At 40.4% G+C, this 17,944-nt stretch overlaps 1 protein-coding gene across 2 annotated transcripts in view; it reads right to left on the bottom strand.

Moving 5' to 3' along the window:
- The window catches only part of epha8 (eph receptor A8), a 117,554-nt gene that overhangs the window by 82,269 nt on the left and 17,341 nt on the right, over positions 1–17,944 (bottom strand). For both annotated transcript variants that reach the window (XM_044349061.1, XM_044349062.1), the window contains exon 2: positions 5,384–5,448. In XM_044349061.1, coding sequence (XP_044204996.1) covers positions 5,384–5,448 — 65 coding nt within the window. The remainder of the gene's footprint in view (positions 1–5,383; positions 5,449–17,944) is intronic.

The raw sequence follows: 17,944 nt of genomic DNA, 5'->3' as shown, positions 1-17,944 counted from the left end.
CCCATTTTCGTATGAATATATTAAGGAAGTAGTGCAGCTTTAAAAGATACTGTAATTGGAAAGTGAATTCATCTGGGAGGAAACTAAATAAACAATAGAAAAGCAAAATAAACTGTTGTCTGAGCTGCATAGAGGAAACTGTCTGTCCCCGACCCCTGTCCCTCTGTCTGAATATGACTTCACATTCAGGAAACTACACACTGACAATTTCAATCCATCTTCCTCCAGCATGGATTTGACACTTATTCCTCTTGTATTCCCCGTAGGCAACCTCTCTATCTATTTTTTCCTCTCTCTCTCACCTTTGCCTCGCTCGCTCGCTCACAGCGACATGTGTGTCGCCTCCTGAACAATACCTCAGTGTAAAAATAATGTTATTGAGCCTGCAGATAACTGCAGAGCCGAGTTTTATGTATTCGTTACGTAACAGTATTTCACATGATATTGCAGAATCTAAACTTCTCAGGCACTTTGCGGATCTAACAAGGCATGACCGTACAAACATAAGTCACTCTCAGCTTCAAAAGAAAACAGCTTTGCGTGACATAATCATCAGACGACAGAAATCTTTTCCTTTCCACTGCAGTTGTGTTTTCTCGACCTAAGACCATCAAAGAGCTGCTGCTGCTGCCCGGAGCAGAGGGCAGCTGAAAAACTGATGCTGCTAGCATGGCACATTTATAACACTGTAAACTGTCAGGATAGCAAAATATGACCTTATATGTGTTCTGAATGAGTGTGAGAGTGAGTGTGAGTGTGAGTGTGAGAGTGTTTTAAAGAGAGCGAGTGAGATTTAGAAACTGTCAAAACATCCATTTATCAAAGAGCCCATGAGGTCTCAGCAATGTTTTTCTCTCTCGTTCTCACACACACATGCACACATAAACATTCTGTCTAAAGCACCTTGCATATTAGTCACACTATTCATAGTGTCTAAGTAAGAACAAGTTCTGATTTTCACATGCCATGCCAACAATAAAGTCTGTCTAAAGGAAAATGAGAGATTTCTTTTTAAACACATTATACATGTCAAGAAAATTGCTGAAAACATGTGAAAAGACTGTGAACTATGTAGAACTGAATTGTGGAGTTAAGAGCGTTAAACTGTTTTTCCACCAACTGTGCTCAGGATTTTTTGGGTGGGCCTGAAACGATGGCTGTATGACATAGATGGGTTACTAGCACAACACCCCGCCCTCTCCAATATATAAACACTAGAGCGCAGTACTCATAGTTACTATTTTTACACCGGGTAGTTTTACAAACTTTCATCTGAGAAAACTGGGATTCACTTCGGAGAATCCACTGTTACTGGTGAACGGGGCCATTTTCAGTCAATATTAGCACTCAAGGAATTATTTTAAACCTAGCCGCCAGCAGCTGTGGCTTCAGCAACGGCTGTTTAGCTGGGAGGACGGGTAGAGTCAATGGATGGGGCGCTGGCAGCAGGTGACAGCGGCTACCGCCCACCACTTCGGCTTCAGCACCGCCTATGCGGCTGGGAGGTCCCCAGCCAGAGGGAGAGCATTTGCCAGGCAGCACTTCACCAAAAACCACACCGTGAGAGGCTTTTCCTTCAAGGGTGACGGCCACAATGAAGCCGCTTTTCAGCAGAGAAGTGAGTAACGTTAAGTGCATTGAACGCCATTTAAAAAAAAACAACAGTTTAACATAATGATTGGTGATAGATCGCTTGTTGACTACTCATTTAAGTTATATTTTTGCATTGTTGCTTGATGTGTGTCTCCTGTCTGGGACGTCCAGTCCCGTAGGTTGTTTCTCTCAGGCTCGTGACACCGGTTGCCTTTCATGTTGATTACCGAGGCCACATTTCTTCCATTTGAGGAGGCTGCATGTGGGTTTTCACACATGGATCCTATTGTATAATTATATGGTCTTGTCACTGATTGGACTTTGGGTCTCACCTGATTATCTATATTTGTATTGTTATATCTTTTGTTCTCTACGCTGATGATGATGGCAAGAAGATGGATTAGTGAGTGCTGTTGTTTTGTTTTGTTTATTTAGTCTTTATCACAACTGCGCACCCGATATAATCTTAAGATTTGGAGTTGTGCGCACCACTACTTAGTAGCAGTTCTATATAGGCTATAGACAGCTGAAGTGCCTCCTGTGTAGACAAGTTTTTACAATTCTGCAGATTTTGTCCGCCATCTTTTACAGTGTAGTTGGGCTAGAACAGTATCTCTCCACTGCCAGTATGGAGCAGAGTAATGATTACAGCAGCAAACTCTGTCAATGTACATATGTGAGTATTGTATTAAAAAAGACTGAACCTACCTCTGCATTGTCATATCACTTATTATAAACACCTATATGTCAGGTACTTTCAGGTTCTTTATGGCTGCTTGTAGTTGCAGTAGTTTATCCTGGAGCAAAAGCACTGAGAGTGTTGTCTTTAGCAGTGCTAACACTGGCGTTCATTGGTACTTTTCTGGCTCCCAGTCAGACTGGCTGAAAAACCTGAAAGCAGAAGCCGACCCGCAGCTGCTGCTGTTCTGATAGCTTTGCTGAGGAATCAGTTTGAATGCATCATTATCAAGCTCAGAACATACCCAGTCTACAGTGGCACTTACTGCTCCGAGTACATCAAACCTCCCACATGGAGGACAGCAGCTCCCTCACTCTTCACCTACTTACCTTGTGACTTACTACTCACACTAAGACAGCTGAGCTCTTTTTTTTTTTTACAAACACTATGTACCTACATAAATGACTGTCAAAATACACATGGTCACTGTCAGTGGTCACAATGTGAGTATCTGTGTATGAGCAGTAATACAATGTTGAGCTAGTTGTGCAGCAATCTGTACACTGACTATTTGATCTCAACATGGCAGAAGCATTGACATTCTTATTTGTCTCACTAGTGTTTTAGTACAACCTTAATGAATATGTCACACTGCATTACACCACACATATTCTGGTAAAATGTGTATGAGTGTCTGACAAAATGGGAATGCTGCTGATATCAGGCAGTTTGCAGACACTGTCCAGAGTTATTGACCTGACATGCTGATACAGATTTTAGCTTGGTTAGTAGTTTGCATTTTGTCTCAAGTCCAAATTGCTCTTAATCTTACATTAAACTGTCCTTAATGTTTTACATAAAGCACTTTTTTTGCTTTGCAATTCCTTTTCTCAGTAATAGCCTCATAAACACCAAAATCATTACACGGTTAAAAAGGCAAGTGAAAATAACAACAGCAAAACTCAAAAAACACTTCACATGACTTTCAAAGTCATCATTTAAGAATTTAATATAATGAATTACTTAAGTTAAATCTGTTAATGATGCATCATAGGATATACTGTACCCTATAGATACATAACAAAATGCCATTTTTATGTCGGTGCTGTAACAAACAAAGAGGTCAGGTTTTTTTTGTCCTGTGACCTAACTGCTAACCTCTGTGACCTAGATTTTGCATAATGGGCATGACTGGACACATTCACATATAGGTGTCAAATATTGATTTCACCTTACATGGAAAAATGCTGTTTAGCTAACTCTCTATCACAATGGTGAATTGAGCTCCTCAATTACTTAATGCTAATATTGTCATTTTAAAGGGAAACAGGAAACATTTTTACAAAATGTGATATTTCCATATGAATGAATGCTTTTCTGTGTTTTTTTGGGTTCCTTTAGTCAGATCCTGTACATTACAGTTCATTTAATGTTTGCTTCTGTTTCCATGCTCAGAACAATTGATAGTTTTTTCAAAGCATCACAAACAATCTGAAATTAATGTTTGTATGGTTGGATTTGATCTATTCCAATACAAGACTATTAGAAATTCTGTAAAACGTTTCAAAATTCACCAGTCAGTTGTTTTAGTGAAGGACTGTAGGACTCAGCAGTCTAATGCTCCATTAGCCTATAATGGTGGATTGAGCTCTAAAATTATTTGAGGAAGCCTGAAATTCTTCAGGGAATGTGCCCGTTGAGCAACTTTTATCGGAGGGGAAAGGGCCGCCATCTTAGAACAAGCTATCCAGTTCTCTGAATACATCCACATTACACGTGTCAGACATGACGCTAAATGATGGTTATTCATAAGCGTCTGAAACTTAAGTAGCATCTACTATGTAAAGAGTAGTGGTTGAGGGAGTGATTTCGGACACAGCCTCAGAGTTAATTTAGCAAGCTAACATAAACCTTCATCTGCACTCCAAAAGACAACAGTCTAGTTGTTTTTTATCCCCGTACACGTATGCCACTTTTAAATTAGCACCGCAAGAAACAACTTCAGATCCTTGCCATTCAGCACAAGATTCATACCTTATGTAAGCTGACACAAAGCTGAGCTCCTGAATCCATTCAATCAAACATTTCAAGTGCAGGAGCTCATAGTGAAACAATGTCTAGGAATGAATAGCTATGAATTAATATATCTGGCATATTGGACCGATTAAATGAAACACTACAGGCTGGGTTTATGTAATCTAGATGTTATAACACGGACCTGTCAGGCAGAAGAGACTCACTTCTCACGCTGATTTTACACAGAAGGAGTCATTTCGCCCCAGAACTCTAATCCAATTCTTCCAGCTCTTTTCTCTGGACTTGAAAGACAATCCATCTGTTCCTCCTGGCCACCGTTCAATCACACCGCCTTCTGTTGTGTGGGCCGGAGGTGAGTTAAATGTTTCTACCACTTCACTGACAGCCAGGGGAGTCGGGGATACGGTGGCATCTCACTGCTATAAAAATCACTGCTGGAGTCCTAATTCATCACCCCCAGGCATCATCATGTGGCATTACAATATGCTAATGTAGCGACGCCGTGCCCTCACTGTCACCTCCTTCGTTCTCTTTCATCTCTCTCCCTTTTCCCCCCCACCATCCCCTCCTCTTCCCATGTGGGGCAGCTGGGCTCCCCCCTCCTGTGATTTGCACCTCGCTGCCGATATGCGGAGGGGGTTGAAAATGTTGGACCCGATGTTTGAATTAGGTGAGCGTTACATGTAGTTGTCTGGCTGCAACAGACGAACATGTAATTAGCCCTTTGGTGTCACCGTGACAACCGGATACCATTTAATAAGCGCAGGCTCCCTCTTAACTGGAAAATCACATGCTTTCAGATGACAGGGGATAAAAATAGGAATACCTTTGCAACAGGTGTCATTTTGTGGTGAGAATTTGTGCAGTTGGGATTTCACAGAGATACAGGACAATGAGGATTACCCAGCAAACATACAATGCTGACTTGACGTTGATTTGATATTGATCATTTTGGGATCAAGAATTGGATTTGTTCAAATATGTATGTTTACAGCACTTCTATTATGTGAAAAGCTTGTTCTTGATGGATATTCCTTAGTGGACATGTATGTGTGTTACATTCTTAAATCTTACCCCATGTGACGGATACGTTAGCCAGCCCCAGTCTCCTGTGATCGTCGTCGTGTCCAGTAAATTCACTGCAGAAGAAGAAGAACAACAGAGAGGTTTAAGTGATGAACTTTAAATGATAGTTTTTCTCATCCTCCCTCCATCCATCCTGTCCTTCATCACCATCCTCTGTGTGCACTGGAACCCGACGGACTCAAGCACATACACACATACACCTGTCTGACAGGTGTGACTGATGAGGCGGGACGGTCGTCACAGCAACTCTGAGCCGGGTGTCACAGTGTGTGATGTCACCTTGACCTGGTTCACCCTCAGAGCTGGAACCTCAGCCGTCCAAGCTCAGAACAGAACAAGACACAAATAGTTTACTGTTAAATTTGCAGGGTGAAACAGTCCAGGACCTCAGCATCGACTGGCTGTTAAAATACTCAATAAACTGTTGATTTAAATATGAATGTCACCGGACAGACTGCACCTTTTCTTTTCTCTTTGCTTTAACAACTGTTAAATGTATATACATCCCAAGTTGTAAACAAAATATATATAACATGAGTAACATAACACCAGCATGTGTGCAAAGACAAGCACACTTGTACAGTGTGTAATACCTGCCAAAAATTCAGAAATAATTTGACAAATCACCATTATAACTGTCACCCAGCAGCTCATAGCTCTTATTCAAAATAATAAATGTCAGTTTCTTCTTACTTTTCATTCATTTTACAAATTCAATTTGCTGAGCTTCTCCTCAGGTGACAGACATAATTGATATTCACTGTATTATTAAACATGTCACTACCACCTACACTTACAGTATTATTCAGTCATTTCTGAATGCTGATTCATTTTCTTAAACAGACAAAAGTACAAAATGACAAATATTTATCTTTATTAGCTTAGCTTATTGGGTGTTAGCTTAGACTGAACTTATTGAAGTGAAGGTTTCATGGAAAACTCAAACTGAAGCAAAACCGAATTTTCTCCTTGCGTTTGCTAAAATGTTTGAACAGTCCATGTTTATTCGTCCCAAACAGCCAATAGCTACTGACAGTACAGACGTTAGCTGTAATGTTAGCTAGCCAACACAGCTGACTGTACTTTGCTAGTGTGCCAGTTTGTGTGACAGCTCAGCCTCTGACTGATATCAATAACATTACTCACCAAAAGTTCTGTTTATTATTTTTCTCCAGTTTCTCTAATGTTTCCTCTTGTTGCTATACATTTGTCTGGTAGATTCATCAAGTCCCAGGAAAAGCATTTTAGCATCTTGTGCTTAATTTGTGCCGCCTAGAGCGAATGTGCATCCGTTCTCTCCCACTCGCATCTTTTCCATTGACTTTGTGTGCAATGTTGATGCATTCACAATTTGTTTCACATTCTGTCTCGACACACCTTCAGATCTGAGTGACAGGATATTACAAGAAAGAGGGATGTACAGATGAGGAAAAAGCCGACGAAGAACTAAGTGAACTACTAATTCCACCCAGTGGCAGTGTCCATATCTTGCAGATGTGTGTGTGTGTGTGCGTCTGTGTGTGTGTGTGTGTGTGTGCGTGTGCACGTGTCTCCCCTTCAACACTCCCAGCTCTGCCTCAGGGCTGCTTGTCAAGCAGCCAAGTGATGTTTCTCACATTAGAATGAGTTTAACAAAACACTTCTCTCATCTTTCATCTTTCTGTCTGACACTTGTTCTCTTCCTGTATCTCCTGCATGTTAAAGCTACAATATGCAACGTTTTTGCCTTGCAGTGAGAAGTGAACTGCGAGGCCTGGCCTTCTCCACCTCAACCGGCTAAGTTCATGTGTGGATACTTTTCACTCATACTGATGAGTATTCAGATAAACACAGACAGATCATCTATAATCTAGAGCTGCTAACTGGTTACTTTGAAAAAGTAGCAAACTGAAAATAAGCATCAAGTCCAAGAGAGATCTGACATCAGATGTTTTACATATACACAGTTTGGGGGACGTTTCTGACCACTGGTAGAAAGGAAAACAACAACATTTATGCTTTTTATTATCATTATTATATTATTTAAGTTGATAGGGAAGTATCATGGCTGAAGAGAGAACAGCAGCACCTACATCTGCAATATAAAGACACCACAGCGATCAGTATTTCAAGCATCTGTGGTACACTTACACAGGTGTTTTTCATTCTGCCTCATTAGACCTCCTCTGGACTGTGTGAGCAAACTGTTGGACCTGTTTGGTCAATAAAGTCCTTTCCAATTCATTTAAAGCTGCTACATTTTGACCACAAGAGGTAGAGGAACCCCAAAACAAATACATGACATATCAGCTTGTAAAGTTCAGCATCCATACAGCAGACACTAAGCAACATTATCCTTCAACTGGAGTCGTGTTTCTGTCTGAATTCACTCTCTGCTTTCATCTCTATTAACTTGTGAGAAACACGTCTGGCTCTGTTGCTTCTAGAGGTTCAACTTACTTACGTTAGCTAGCCTAAATGTCGGTATGAAGTTGTCCGCTAAAAACAGCCGCTTGCTGCTGCTGGAAACGAGCTTGATGAGACTGAACCACATGATGTGTTGTATTAAAACCAAAGCAATGATCTAAAATAGACTAATAATCAACATGACTATCAGTCTATAGCCACGCAGCTGATCTGTTTGTACTTATCACAGCATGCTATCTTAGTTTGGTGTGTTAGCATGCTAAGATTTTCTAAGTAGCAAGAAATATGTAACATAGATCAGGCTGATGGGAATGTCATTTGTTTTGAAGGTGTCTGGTTAAAATTTTGTCCTGATAATGGAGCTACATAAAAAGTCAGGAGATCATCATAGATTCATCCTTTGTGGACTATTATCTGTACCAAATTTCCTTTCAGTCCATCCATTAGTTATTTCAGTCTGGAATAACCCACACCACCATAGAGCCACACCACTTAGCATGGCTAATAAGCACCGTAGAGCTGCACAGCTGCCTGATAGTTCTCTGCTGATATAAAAAAAAAATGAATGGAGCTTTAAGTGCTGAAAGTTTGGAAACTACAAACTCCCAGCATAGATCTGCTCAACTTCAACCTAAAAAAAGATCCACAGTAATGTAACACAAATGATGTCCAACAAAACTCAATGATCTGCAAAATCACTTTATTAAAACTATACCAGGCAGTCTGGCTCTTTGATGGCTCCAAATAGGGTCGGCCATTCTGAAAATAATGAACTTGAATAGCAAGAATCTTGTAACATGCTAGTAAACTGCACACAAGATGCTGGTGATTAGCAATCTGTGCAACTTAACAGTGCTCGGTTGCTTCTGCTTCAGCGAGAGTTTTGTGATTTGCTGTAAAGTGTCAATGTGTCACTTCCTGTGGGTCAAGTAGTGTCTACACCCACAATTCATAGAGGCAAATGGGCTGATACTAAAGCATGGTAATGGGAATAGAGCACTCTTGTCTGCTGCAGCTCCACTTCATGATTTAGACTAATAAGACGGGAGTATTTTTCCATAAAAATCATGCTAAGTGGAGCTTCATGATCTTCTAATTTCTCCGTGCAAAGACTGTTGCTTCCCACACAAACACACACAAACACTCACGTGTTGCAATTAGCTAGTGTGTCACTCCTCCTAATTTGGGCATTGGGCCGCTGAGGAGGGCAGTGGGTCAGAACACATAGACAGATGGCAGTGCCACCATCCTCTCATCCCTCCATCCATCCCTCCCCCTTCCACCAGCTTTCTCTCTGCCTTTCTCTCCCTCAGGGCGCCGACGTCCCATCGTCTCGTATTGATGGTGCGCTGGCCCCTCACGCTCTAGCCAAGGTCACAAATGGATGCCGCCAATTACACTCCTCTGAGTGCTCTTCATCAGCCCACCGAAGTGACATAATGAAAGCGGCGTACTGGCGCAAGTGGATTTAATAATTCTTCAACGCACCGAGGGAATTTTGCTCTGTTATACTGTTATTATTAAAGGACAAAAAAAAAAAAAAAAAAAGACAAACATAACCCCCCCAAATCTGAAAACACGAGGCGATGTATTATCACCACAGCACACCCTGTGAAGATTCACAAGCTTTTCCCAGTGGTATTAATTTAATTTCCACTCAAATGAGAAATCCCTCTGTCTTTGAAGGTGGTGGGAGTCATTTATCTAATTTTCTCTAGCTGTCTGAATTATGACTCGTATACAAGCGATAAGGTTTAGTGGCATGTCTGGTACTTTGCTTTTATGTGACAGGATCTGTGTGAATAAAACAGAGGACAGGCAGTAATTAGCTCTTTGTTTTTGTTTTTTTCTCCTTCTCACTTCTTCTCATCTTACATGCAGGAAAACAGATCTGAGGCTCAGTTCTCTCTCTCTCTCTCTCTCTCTCCCTCTCTCCTTACATCACACCTCCACCCTCATGGCCAGGGGTTTTTGTTTGTGTTGGTGACTCCTTCAGCCTAAATTTTCAGGTTTTGTCATTACAGCCACAGTCAGTAGACAGATGGATTGAAACAAGGCTTGTTTTTCCAGGGTACTGACTGAGGTCGGAGGGTCCTGTGCTTCAGTGGCAGAGCTCCAACTAAAAAAAAAAAAAGTCTGCAGCAGAGAAGAGGTCAAGTCTTCATTTGACGGTGGAGGCAGCCGAGGGGGGGGGGGGGACGACCAAGTGCTTCTCCTCAAGGACTCCGGGCTTGAAATTGAGTTTGTTCCTGTTTCACAGCGTTCTGTTCATAACTGAAACACAAACCACCAATAGCAGCCCCCACTCCACGCGCCCACCACCCACCCCCCACACCGCACCACCTCCACCAATTTCTCTCTCTCGCCCTCGCACTCCTCATCTTGGAGAGCGCCAAATGAAAAAGCTGTCCGCCGACTTGAGAGCTTGTTTTCGCTCGCTCAGAGACACGCCGCATATTTCCCAGGGCGGTGGTCAACTTTCCTCCACCATTACTTTCCCCTCTCGCCCTGCGACTCAATCTGGCCAGTGGGTTGGCTGGTGTGTGGACGCCTGCGGCCTGGCATTCATGTTGCGAGTATGTATCAAATCAGCAGCCGGGCCCACCAACGCTTTCGAAAGGCAGTGACGCGCACGCATGCACACACACACACACACACACACACACACACACACACACACACACTCTCTTTGTCCCATGCAGTGGTCATGGCAGGCTGAAAGAGGGAGTGTATGTGTCTGAAGTCAACATGGAAGAATTATGGGCTGTCTTGGAGGAAGTGGAGTTTGCCTGCAGCGCCTGCAGTGACTCCATAAAGCCGACAACGACAAAACAAAACAACAAAAAAAAAAAAACCCCACACATACACACACACACACACACACACACACACACACACACAGTGGGGGGAACTATAGAAGAAGGAAATAGCAGAATAGATGCTCAAAACCTCATTTCCACCCCAAAAGACATGGCCATACATTTCAAAGGAGAAAGTGCAGCTATTATTCTACACCAAGTGTCTAACCACACACACGCACACACACACACACACAGCACTGTATATATACATACATACACAGAGATAGCAGACAACATGCGAGAGCAATCAAAAATGTGCATTGTACCATTTTCTGGAAGAGAATAACACACACACACACACACAATGAAACACACATTCAACAGAAGTACAGCCTTGCAAACATGTACAAATACATACACACACAGACAGCTGACACATATGGGTACACACACACACACACACCCGCACACACACAGACACACTGATGGCACAGCTCTTGGGCCAGACAGGGACTATGACAGCTGTGTAATTATCTCATCAACACCTCCCTTCTCTAACAAGCTTCTCCTTCTCTTCTCTCTCTTCTCGCCGCCTGTAAAGCTCCTCATCAGCGCCGCGACCAGAGGAGACGATAAAAGCCTTCACAGAGATGAGAGGAGCTCCACCAAAACACCAAAAAAACCCCTCTCACTCCCTCTCTCTCTCTCTTATTTTCACACATGCATGCTGACGCACACTCACACACACAGAGACAGCCATCTTCTATCCTTTCTAGTTTTGTTTTGCATTTGCTCCGCAGTCCAACACCAATTCCCCACTCCCCAATTATGAGAGCAAGTCCACATAAATTACTGCCTCTCAAAAAGAAAAAAACAAAAAAACAACAACACTCTCGGCCTTTGTTCGCTCACGGTGGCAACAAACCAATACAAAATGACTTGAACCCCCCCCACCTCCTCCTCAGATTTAAATTTATTTCTAACACTTTTACAACAGTAATCCTGATGATGACTGGTGATGGCTTGTATGCAGAACAAAATTAGACATGTGAAATGAAAGGTGGAATACAATTAAAGATGTTCATTGATTCCTTTGATTGAAAAATATATCAATCTGTTGCCTGTGAGCAAATAGAGGAGAAAGGAGCATGAATGCAGCGGGTCACGTTATTGCCGCACACAAGGACACTCGAGTACGACAGCATGGCGGCTGTTTGAAGCCGCTCTTTTCAAGCATTTCCACATCAAAACCATAAACTAAGCAAGACATGATTTCTCAGGCACGACTGTGCTGCATGATAAATTTACTACGAAAAAAAGTATGATTTTTATTTTGGATACCAAGGCTGTCGCTTACTAGAAGGTGCCATGCATGTACAAATAAGAAAATAAATATATTGTGACTTTGCAAACAGCATATTCTGGGCCCTTAGCCAGAATTTTAGAAATACGGAGCTCACGAGTCAAAATTCCCAAGAAATTTTTGATAAGCCATCAACCAAATTCTGTACAATTTTTTTTATTCGTTCATTCATTTAACTTCATTAGCAGTTAAACTTCATTTAATTTCTGTAAATGTTATCTCCTTATGTTATAGTGTACATGTTTGGATCTGTTCTCTACACTCCCAGGTATGTGATAAAAAGGGCAAAGTTATTTGATCATAATTCACTTAGTTTTTGGTCTGTGTTAGGGTAGAAAAATTTAGCATAAAAAAAATCAAAATCAGCCTTCCTATCATTCAATATATTATCAGAAATATTCACATGTTTATTTTTTGATCTAGAAATCAGCTTTTGAGGATCCTCATCATCCTGGACACCAGCCTGTTTGTTAACTTATATTAGAATACTGTAGTGTGTACTATATTGCAATTTATCCCCACAATTTGTATATTTGTGCATACATTTTATTTTTCTTGAAAACCTCTCATATATTTCTCCTGATGCAGTTGTCACCGTGGCAACAGATTCCCTAAAAGTCTGGTTTGTAAAAAGATGTAAACAGTGCTTCCAAAAAAAAAAAAAAAAAAAACAATCTCTCAACTGACTTTTACAAACTTTACTCAGCCAGTAATCCTTTTTTTTTTTTTTTTTACAGAGTAGGGAACAAAGTTTTGTGGCTCTCTGGATGACAAATGGACTGCAAATAAACCACAACACATGGGAGCAAAACTGCAAGCTGGGATCTCACCCAATACATAACATATTAGTGTTGCAGCAGCTGCTTTCCCACAAACTGACATATGTCACTGCACAATATACCAGCTTCCTCCTGGTTGCTGGCCCTGTTTCCATACCGTGTAATTTACTTCTACATCATGATAACCAGGATGTAGTATTTCTACATACTGTTTATTTTTGCTGTAAACCTAATTAACTGATCACATTTCTTTCATTGCAGAAAACTAGAAACACCTTTTTTTAAACTACCTAGTGCATATTTATAAGCCATAAATAAGTGATTAATAAATGGTTTATAACTGTAGATAAAAGGACATTTTTAAATGTTTATTCATGTATTTGTCAATAATTTCAACTCTTCCTGTGAAGCATCAATAACTAGTGATCAGATAATATATATTTTAGTTTAGTTATTAATGAAGTATTCGTGTATTTATAAATGCATTCTCACTCTCCATGACAACTGATCAAACAACTGATCAAACTTCAAGGCCATGAGGTGTTGCTGAAAGTAAAATTTAGTAAGTGGACCTTGAGTTAAACTTTTCATCAGATTTCTATTTCCAAGGTCAAGAATGAAGCTCAGCTGTTTATGAGCACATTTATTAACAGTTTTAAATCAATGTGAATGATTGCATATTGAATACATGTTGTATCAATGTAATAGTTGACAAATACATTCATAAACAATTTAAATGACTTAATATCTACTACAAGCACATTATAGTGTACAGATATAAACCATTTATTAAGTGTTTATATACTGCTTACAAATGCTGTATTACAAAGGTTAAAGTACAGTATCATGTAGCAAAAGTCAAATGAATCCTGTACTCTCATTTAAAAATGTTTTCTAACATTTTTTAAAACTAACCTCGTCATGAAAGTAACACAATCGGTGCATTAAGTGTCGCTCCTCCCTTAAGTGTTAACTTCACTGCTGCTCCCCACTGTCATAGATTTTCCTTTCTCATCAGGTGATGAGTCACACACATCACTAAACTCCGAACAACAAAACACCATCAAGTCAAACTTTGTGCGTTCTAATAACATTCTCTTGTTTATCGCAGGAAGAGACGATCGATAGAAGCATCGATGCAGGTTACAGACGTGCAGATTTTCTTGGAACCGGCTGTTTCGAGAGTTTATGCCTATTGGCGACAGAAAATGATGTAAAGCAAAATGGCTGATCAGTTATAACATGATCATTATCACAAGACATGGAGTCCATGGTACTAACCAAGTTAAACAAGAAGAAAAGACGATGAAGTGCTTATATTAGGAGTTTAAAGTGATGTGGAGACAGAGTCCTTGACATTGTATGCAGGCAGCTCGTTACACTTGGTTGAGAGTGTAGACAGGGAATTAATCGTTTTTATAGAAAAAAAAAAGCCTGACATTCTGGCTGCTGTCATCAATTACAAACAATCATGTCAAACTACTTGTGCTGCTCCTCTCCTCCTCCTCCTCCTCCTCCTCCTCCTCAAGCCAAAGTCATTGGTTCCCACCAAACATGTAAATCTTTTATTTTTTTTAAGTATATGATTTCATTTTCAAAAAGTAGTTTCCTAAAACAACTGGATACTGTAGTAATTGTTACTCAAACATGAGGAAAAGGGACTATTTTCAGATGCGGATTAATCCACATTTGGTGCTATAGTGAGTATTTCTGGCAGCAGGACAGTGTGTGTAGGATTGAGTCAAAATAAACTACAGTGTGTGTGTGTGTGTGTGTGTGTGTGTTCATGGTAATGAAGGGGTATGTCACAACAACAGTGTGGCTCACTGATGTGTTTTTAATAGTTTTCGGAGAACAATGGAGCTCTATGACACAGAGGAATAAGATATTTCAGGCCACAGCTACACAGACAATAGTTATCAACAACTTCATGTAACACCAGAGGAATCCCCTGGCCTCTTCAAAAATAATCACAATGAGCGCTAAGCAGCGTGGTACACAGATTTTAAATGGATCAGTGCTTGATATCTGAAAATGAAATGAAAATTCATATCAGTGCATTGTTGGTATGGTACTATGCTAACAATTTAGCTAACGCTATGCTAAGTGACATAGACACTGGCCTTATCCCATCAGTGAGAAAGAAGAAACTATCAATACGCTTTGGATGCTAAAGATAGGTGAATGATCAGGTCTGTAATGAATACGAACATGATATAGACCTACTGCCTGGATTCATCAGCTAATTAGTCATAATAATGATGCCTTTGTTTTAAATTCAAATACCATACATGTAAATAACACATCTGCAACATTATTAAAATAACTAAAAGGCCACTCATCTTACTTTGTATAATATCAGGATCCATCCATCCATTATCTATACCTGCTTATCCTGCTCAGGGTCGCAAAGGGCTGGGGCCTATCCCAGCATGCACTGGGAAAAGGTAAACAGCCAAACACATTCACGCTCATATTCACACCAACGGGCAATTAAGAGTCTCCAACTCAACTGAGCTGCATGTCTTTGGACCTTCAAAGTAGACCAGAGCATTTGGAGGAAACCCACTCATAGCAGTGAATGCTATGGAGAGTTAGCATGTAACACTGGAGCCAGAGATGTAGTAGCACAACCAGTCAGTCTCTCTTCTTTAGAAGCAGCAGAATATTTAATATATGTATTAACATTTGTAATTCCTTGTTAATGGATTTTTACGTGTTTGTTTACTTTAATCTCACCTTTTTTCTCCCTTATATCCTATTTTTTTTCCCAATGATTTGTCATGATTTGTCAAGACATTGCACATTTTCATGCTTTAGGTATATTCCTAAACAGAACATAAGCTGACTTTATACGTCTCAGTTACCATTGTTGCAGTCCATACCTTTCCATATATACTCCGCCTGGTAATATCTTTTCAAGCTTGCTACTGCTGACACTATTTCTCTCTCTCTTTCTTTCTTCTGTCCTCTTAGTATTTGTTGCAGCAGTGGCCTATTTTCCCCACAGGGATCATTAAAGCTTCATCTCGTTACCTCTACACCTACACTAACCTTCTTCTCTCCTCCTCCTCCTCCTCCTCCTCCTCCTCCTCCTCTTCCTCTTCTTCCTCCTCGTCTCATCTTTTTCCAAACTCTCCCTGAAGTTCTTCTCCCCAGAGGCCCTTCTTTTCTCCGTGTGTCTCCATTGTGGTGTAAGCATTTTGTCCTTGGTGCAGAGAAAGCAGTACAGACGGATGGAGGGAGAAGACAGCCGAGAGGTTTATTATGACACCCCCCTAAAAAACACTTTGTTTTCAACTTTTCATCTTCTCCTGTCAACTGTCTGTTTGTTTTGTGAGTGCGAGGAATGTCATTTTAGAGGTTTAAAGTGGTAAACAGAGCCTATAACTGCCAACAACAACAGTAACCAGCCAGTGCTACACACACACACACACACACACTCACAAACATTATAACAGATCACCACTGTCCTTGATAAAAACATGCATTTTTAGTGTTTGGCGATTATTCATTTTTGCAGCAAAAGTGTGTCTCAAAAAAATGTGCTGAAAAAGAAAACTTTCTAAAAAGAGAACAGAGCAAACCCACTGGCATACCAGTCCATTTTTTGAAATCAGCATTTTTTATTTTTTTTTTGCCATAAAAATTGCAAAGGTGGACTGAAAATGGTCTCATTGGTACAAGAGCCCTGCTTCATTTTCAATAGTCTGGATCTCAAAAGTTGAGAACATGTTTTGACCAGTGCAGGAAAGTAACACATTTTACAAGAGTGGAGAAAAGCCCAAAAACATAAATACAGACTATTTTTTTTTCTTCTTTCCCCCCCTCATTAATTATCTCATGACCCTTCACATTTATCCTTCTGACCCTTTGAAGGGGGCTGACTCTTAGTTTGAAAATCACTGGACTAAAACTGTAAGTAGTTCAGACTTCACTTCAAGCAGCCTCAACAGTAAAATGCTGCTAATACACTGATGCGCCAGTATTAACAATCAAATCATGTCATATATGATAATACAGTGTACTTTGAACTTTGAGTACATTTTGACTGTAATAATCTGTACTTTTACTTTGGATGAAGGACTTTTACTTGTAACATTTACATTGTTATATTGTTATGTTGCTATTTTATTGTGCTACTTCTACTGAAGAAAACAGGAAAAATACCCGCATACTGTACTGCTGTCATATGAAGGACATGTCTGAACACATGTGAACCACAGATGTTCATTATCAGGAAAAGGTGAAAATATGCTCAGCTAGAAAACACATTTCGTAATGAAACACTTCACCGTGTGTGATTGACCCGACGAAATCTGTAAATGAGCAAATCAAAAAACGCCACCGTTTTTTTTTCAAAAAGTGATTTGCGCATTTGCTTTGAAATAATTCCAGAAATAGTTGAATACGCCAAACAAATCACATCTTTTAATTTATGAAAATATAAGTAAAGAAGACAGCGAACAATCTGTCCAGTACGTTGTGACCGCAGACACCCTCCAGGACTGTGCAGGCTGCAGATGGGCACCATGCTGCACAGCCGGCCCTCAGGGGACTCCAGCAGACAGGGAACAGGGACTGACTTGATTTAGGTGTACTAAACTGTTTCTAGCTTTATCCCAGAGTAATAGGACACCGTAACATGCTTGATAGTTTTTTGATGAAATCGTTACCTGGCTCATGCATTTTTGATTTGTTGATTTTACAGAATCAATAGTATAGGAGACGACGAGCATAGTACGGAATTCTAATATTTTTGTGTTGATGTATTGTTACTAACATGGGAAGAATCTTATGATGAAGACGGTATATTGTCTTTATTGTTGTTATATAATTCATGATTTAATTAGGAGATGTGACATGCAGATTTATCTCTAGTTGTGGTGTGTGTTCGGTGCGTTTGTTGCACCTGCAGAGTATTTGTGGATATGCATGTGTCTCTAATTGACTGATAAGCAGTCCTGACATGAAATCTTTTTTCAATCACAATAGCGAGGCGGGAACTCGCACTTAAAAGGCTGCCGACTGTCTTATCGCTCCACATCACAGACGCTGTAAATGGCTGAACAAAATACACAGGAATCCAACATGCGTACACGGATCTGCTGCTACTGTAAGCTACAAGTATTTTTACACTAGAAACACAACAGCACATATCATCATTACCGCCAGATATCCGAAACTGTTATGGAAATGA

This window comes from Thunnus albacares, chromosome 4, assembly GCF_914725855.1.
Source record: "Thunnus albacares chromosome 4, fThuAlb1.1, whole genome shotgun sequence".
Taxonomy (NCBI): Eukaryota; Metazoa; Chordata; class Actinopteri; order Scombriformes; family Scombridae; genus Thunnus; species Thunnus albacares.
Note: the sequence above shows the minus strand (reverse complement) of the source record. Positions and strands in the feature narration are given on the sequence as shown.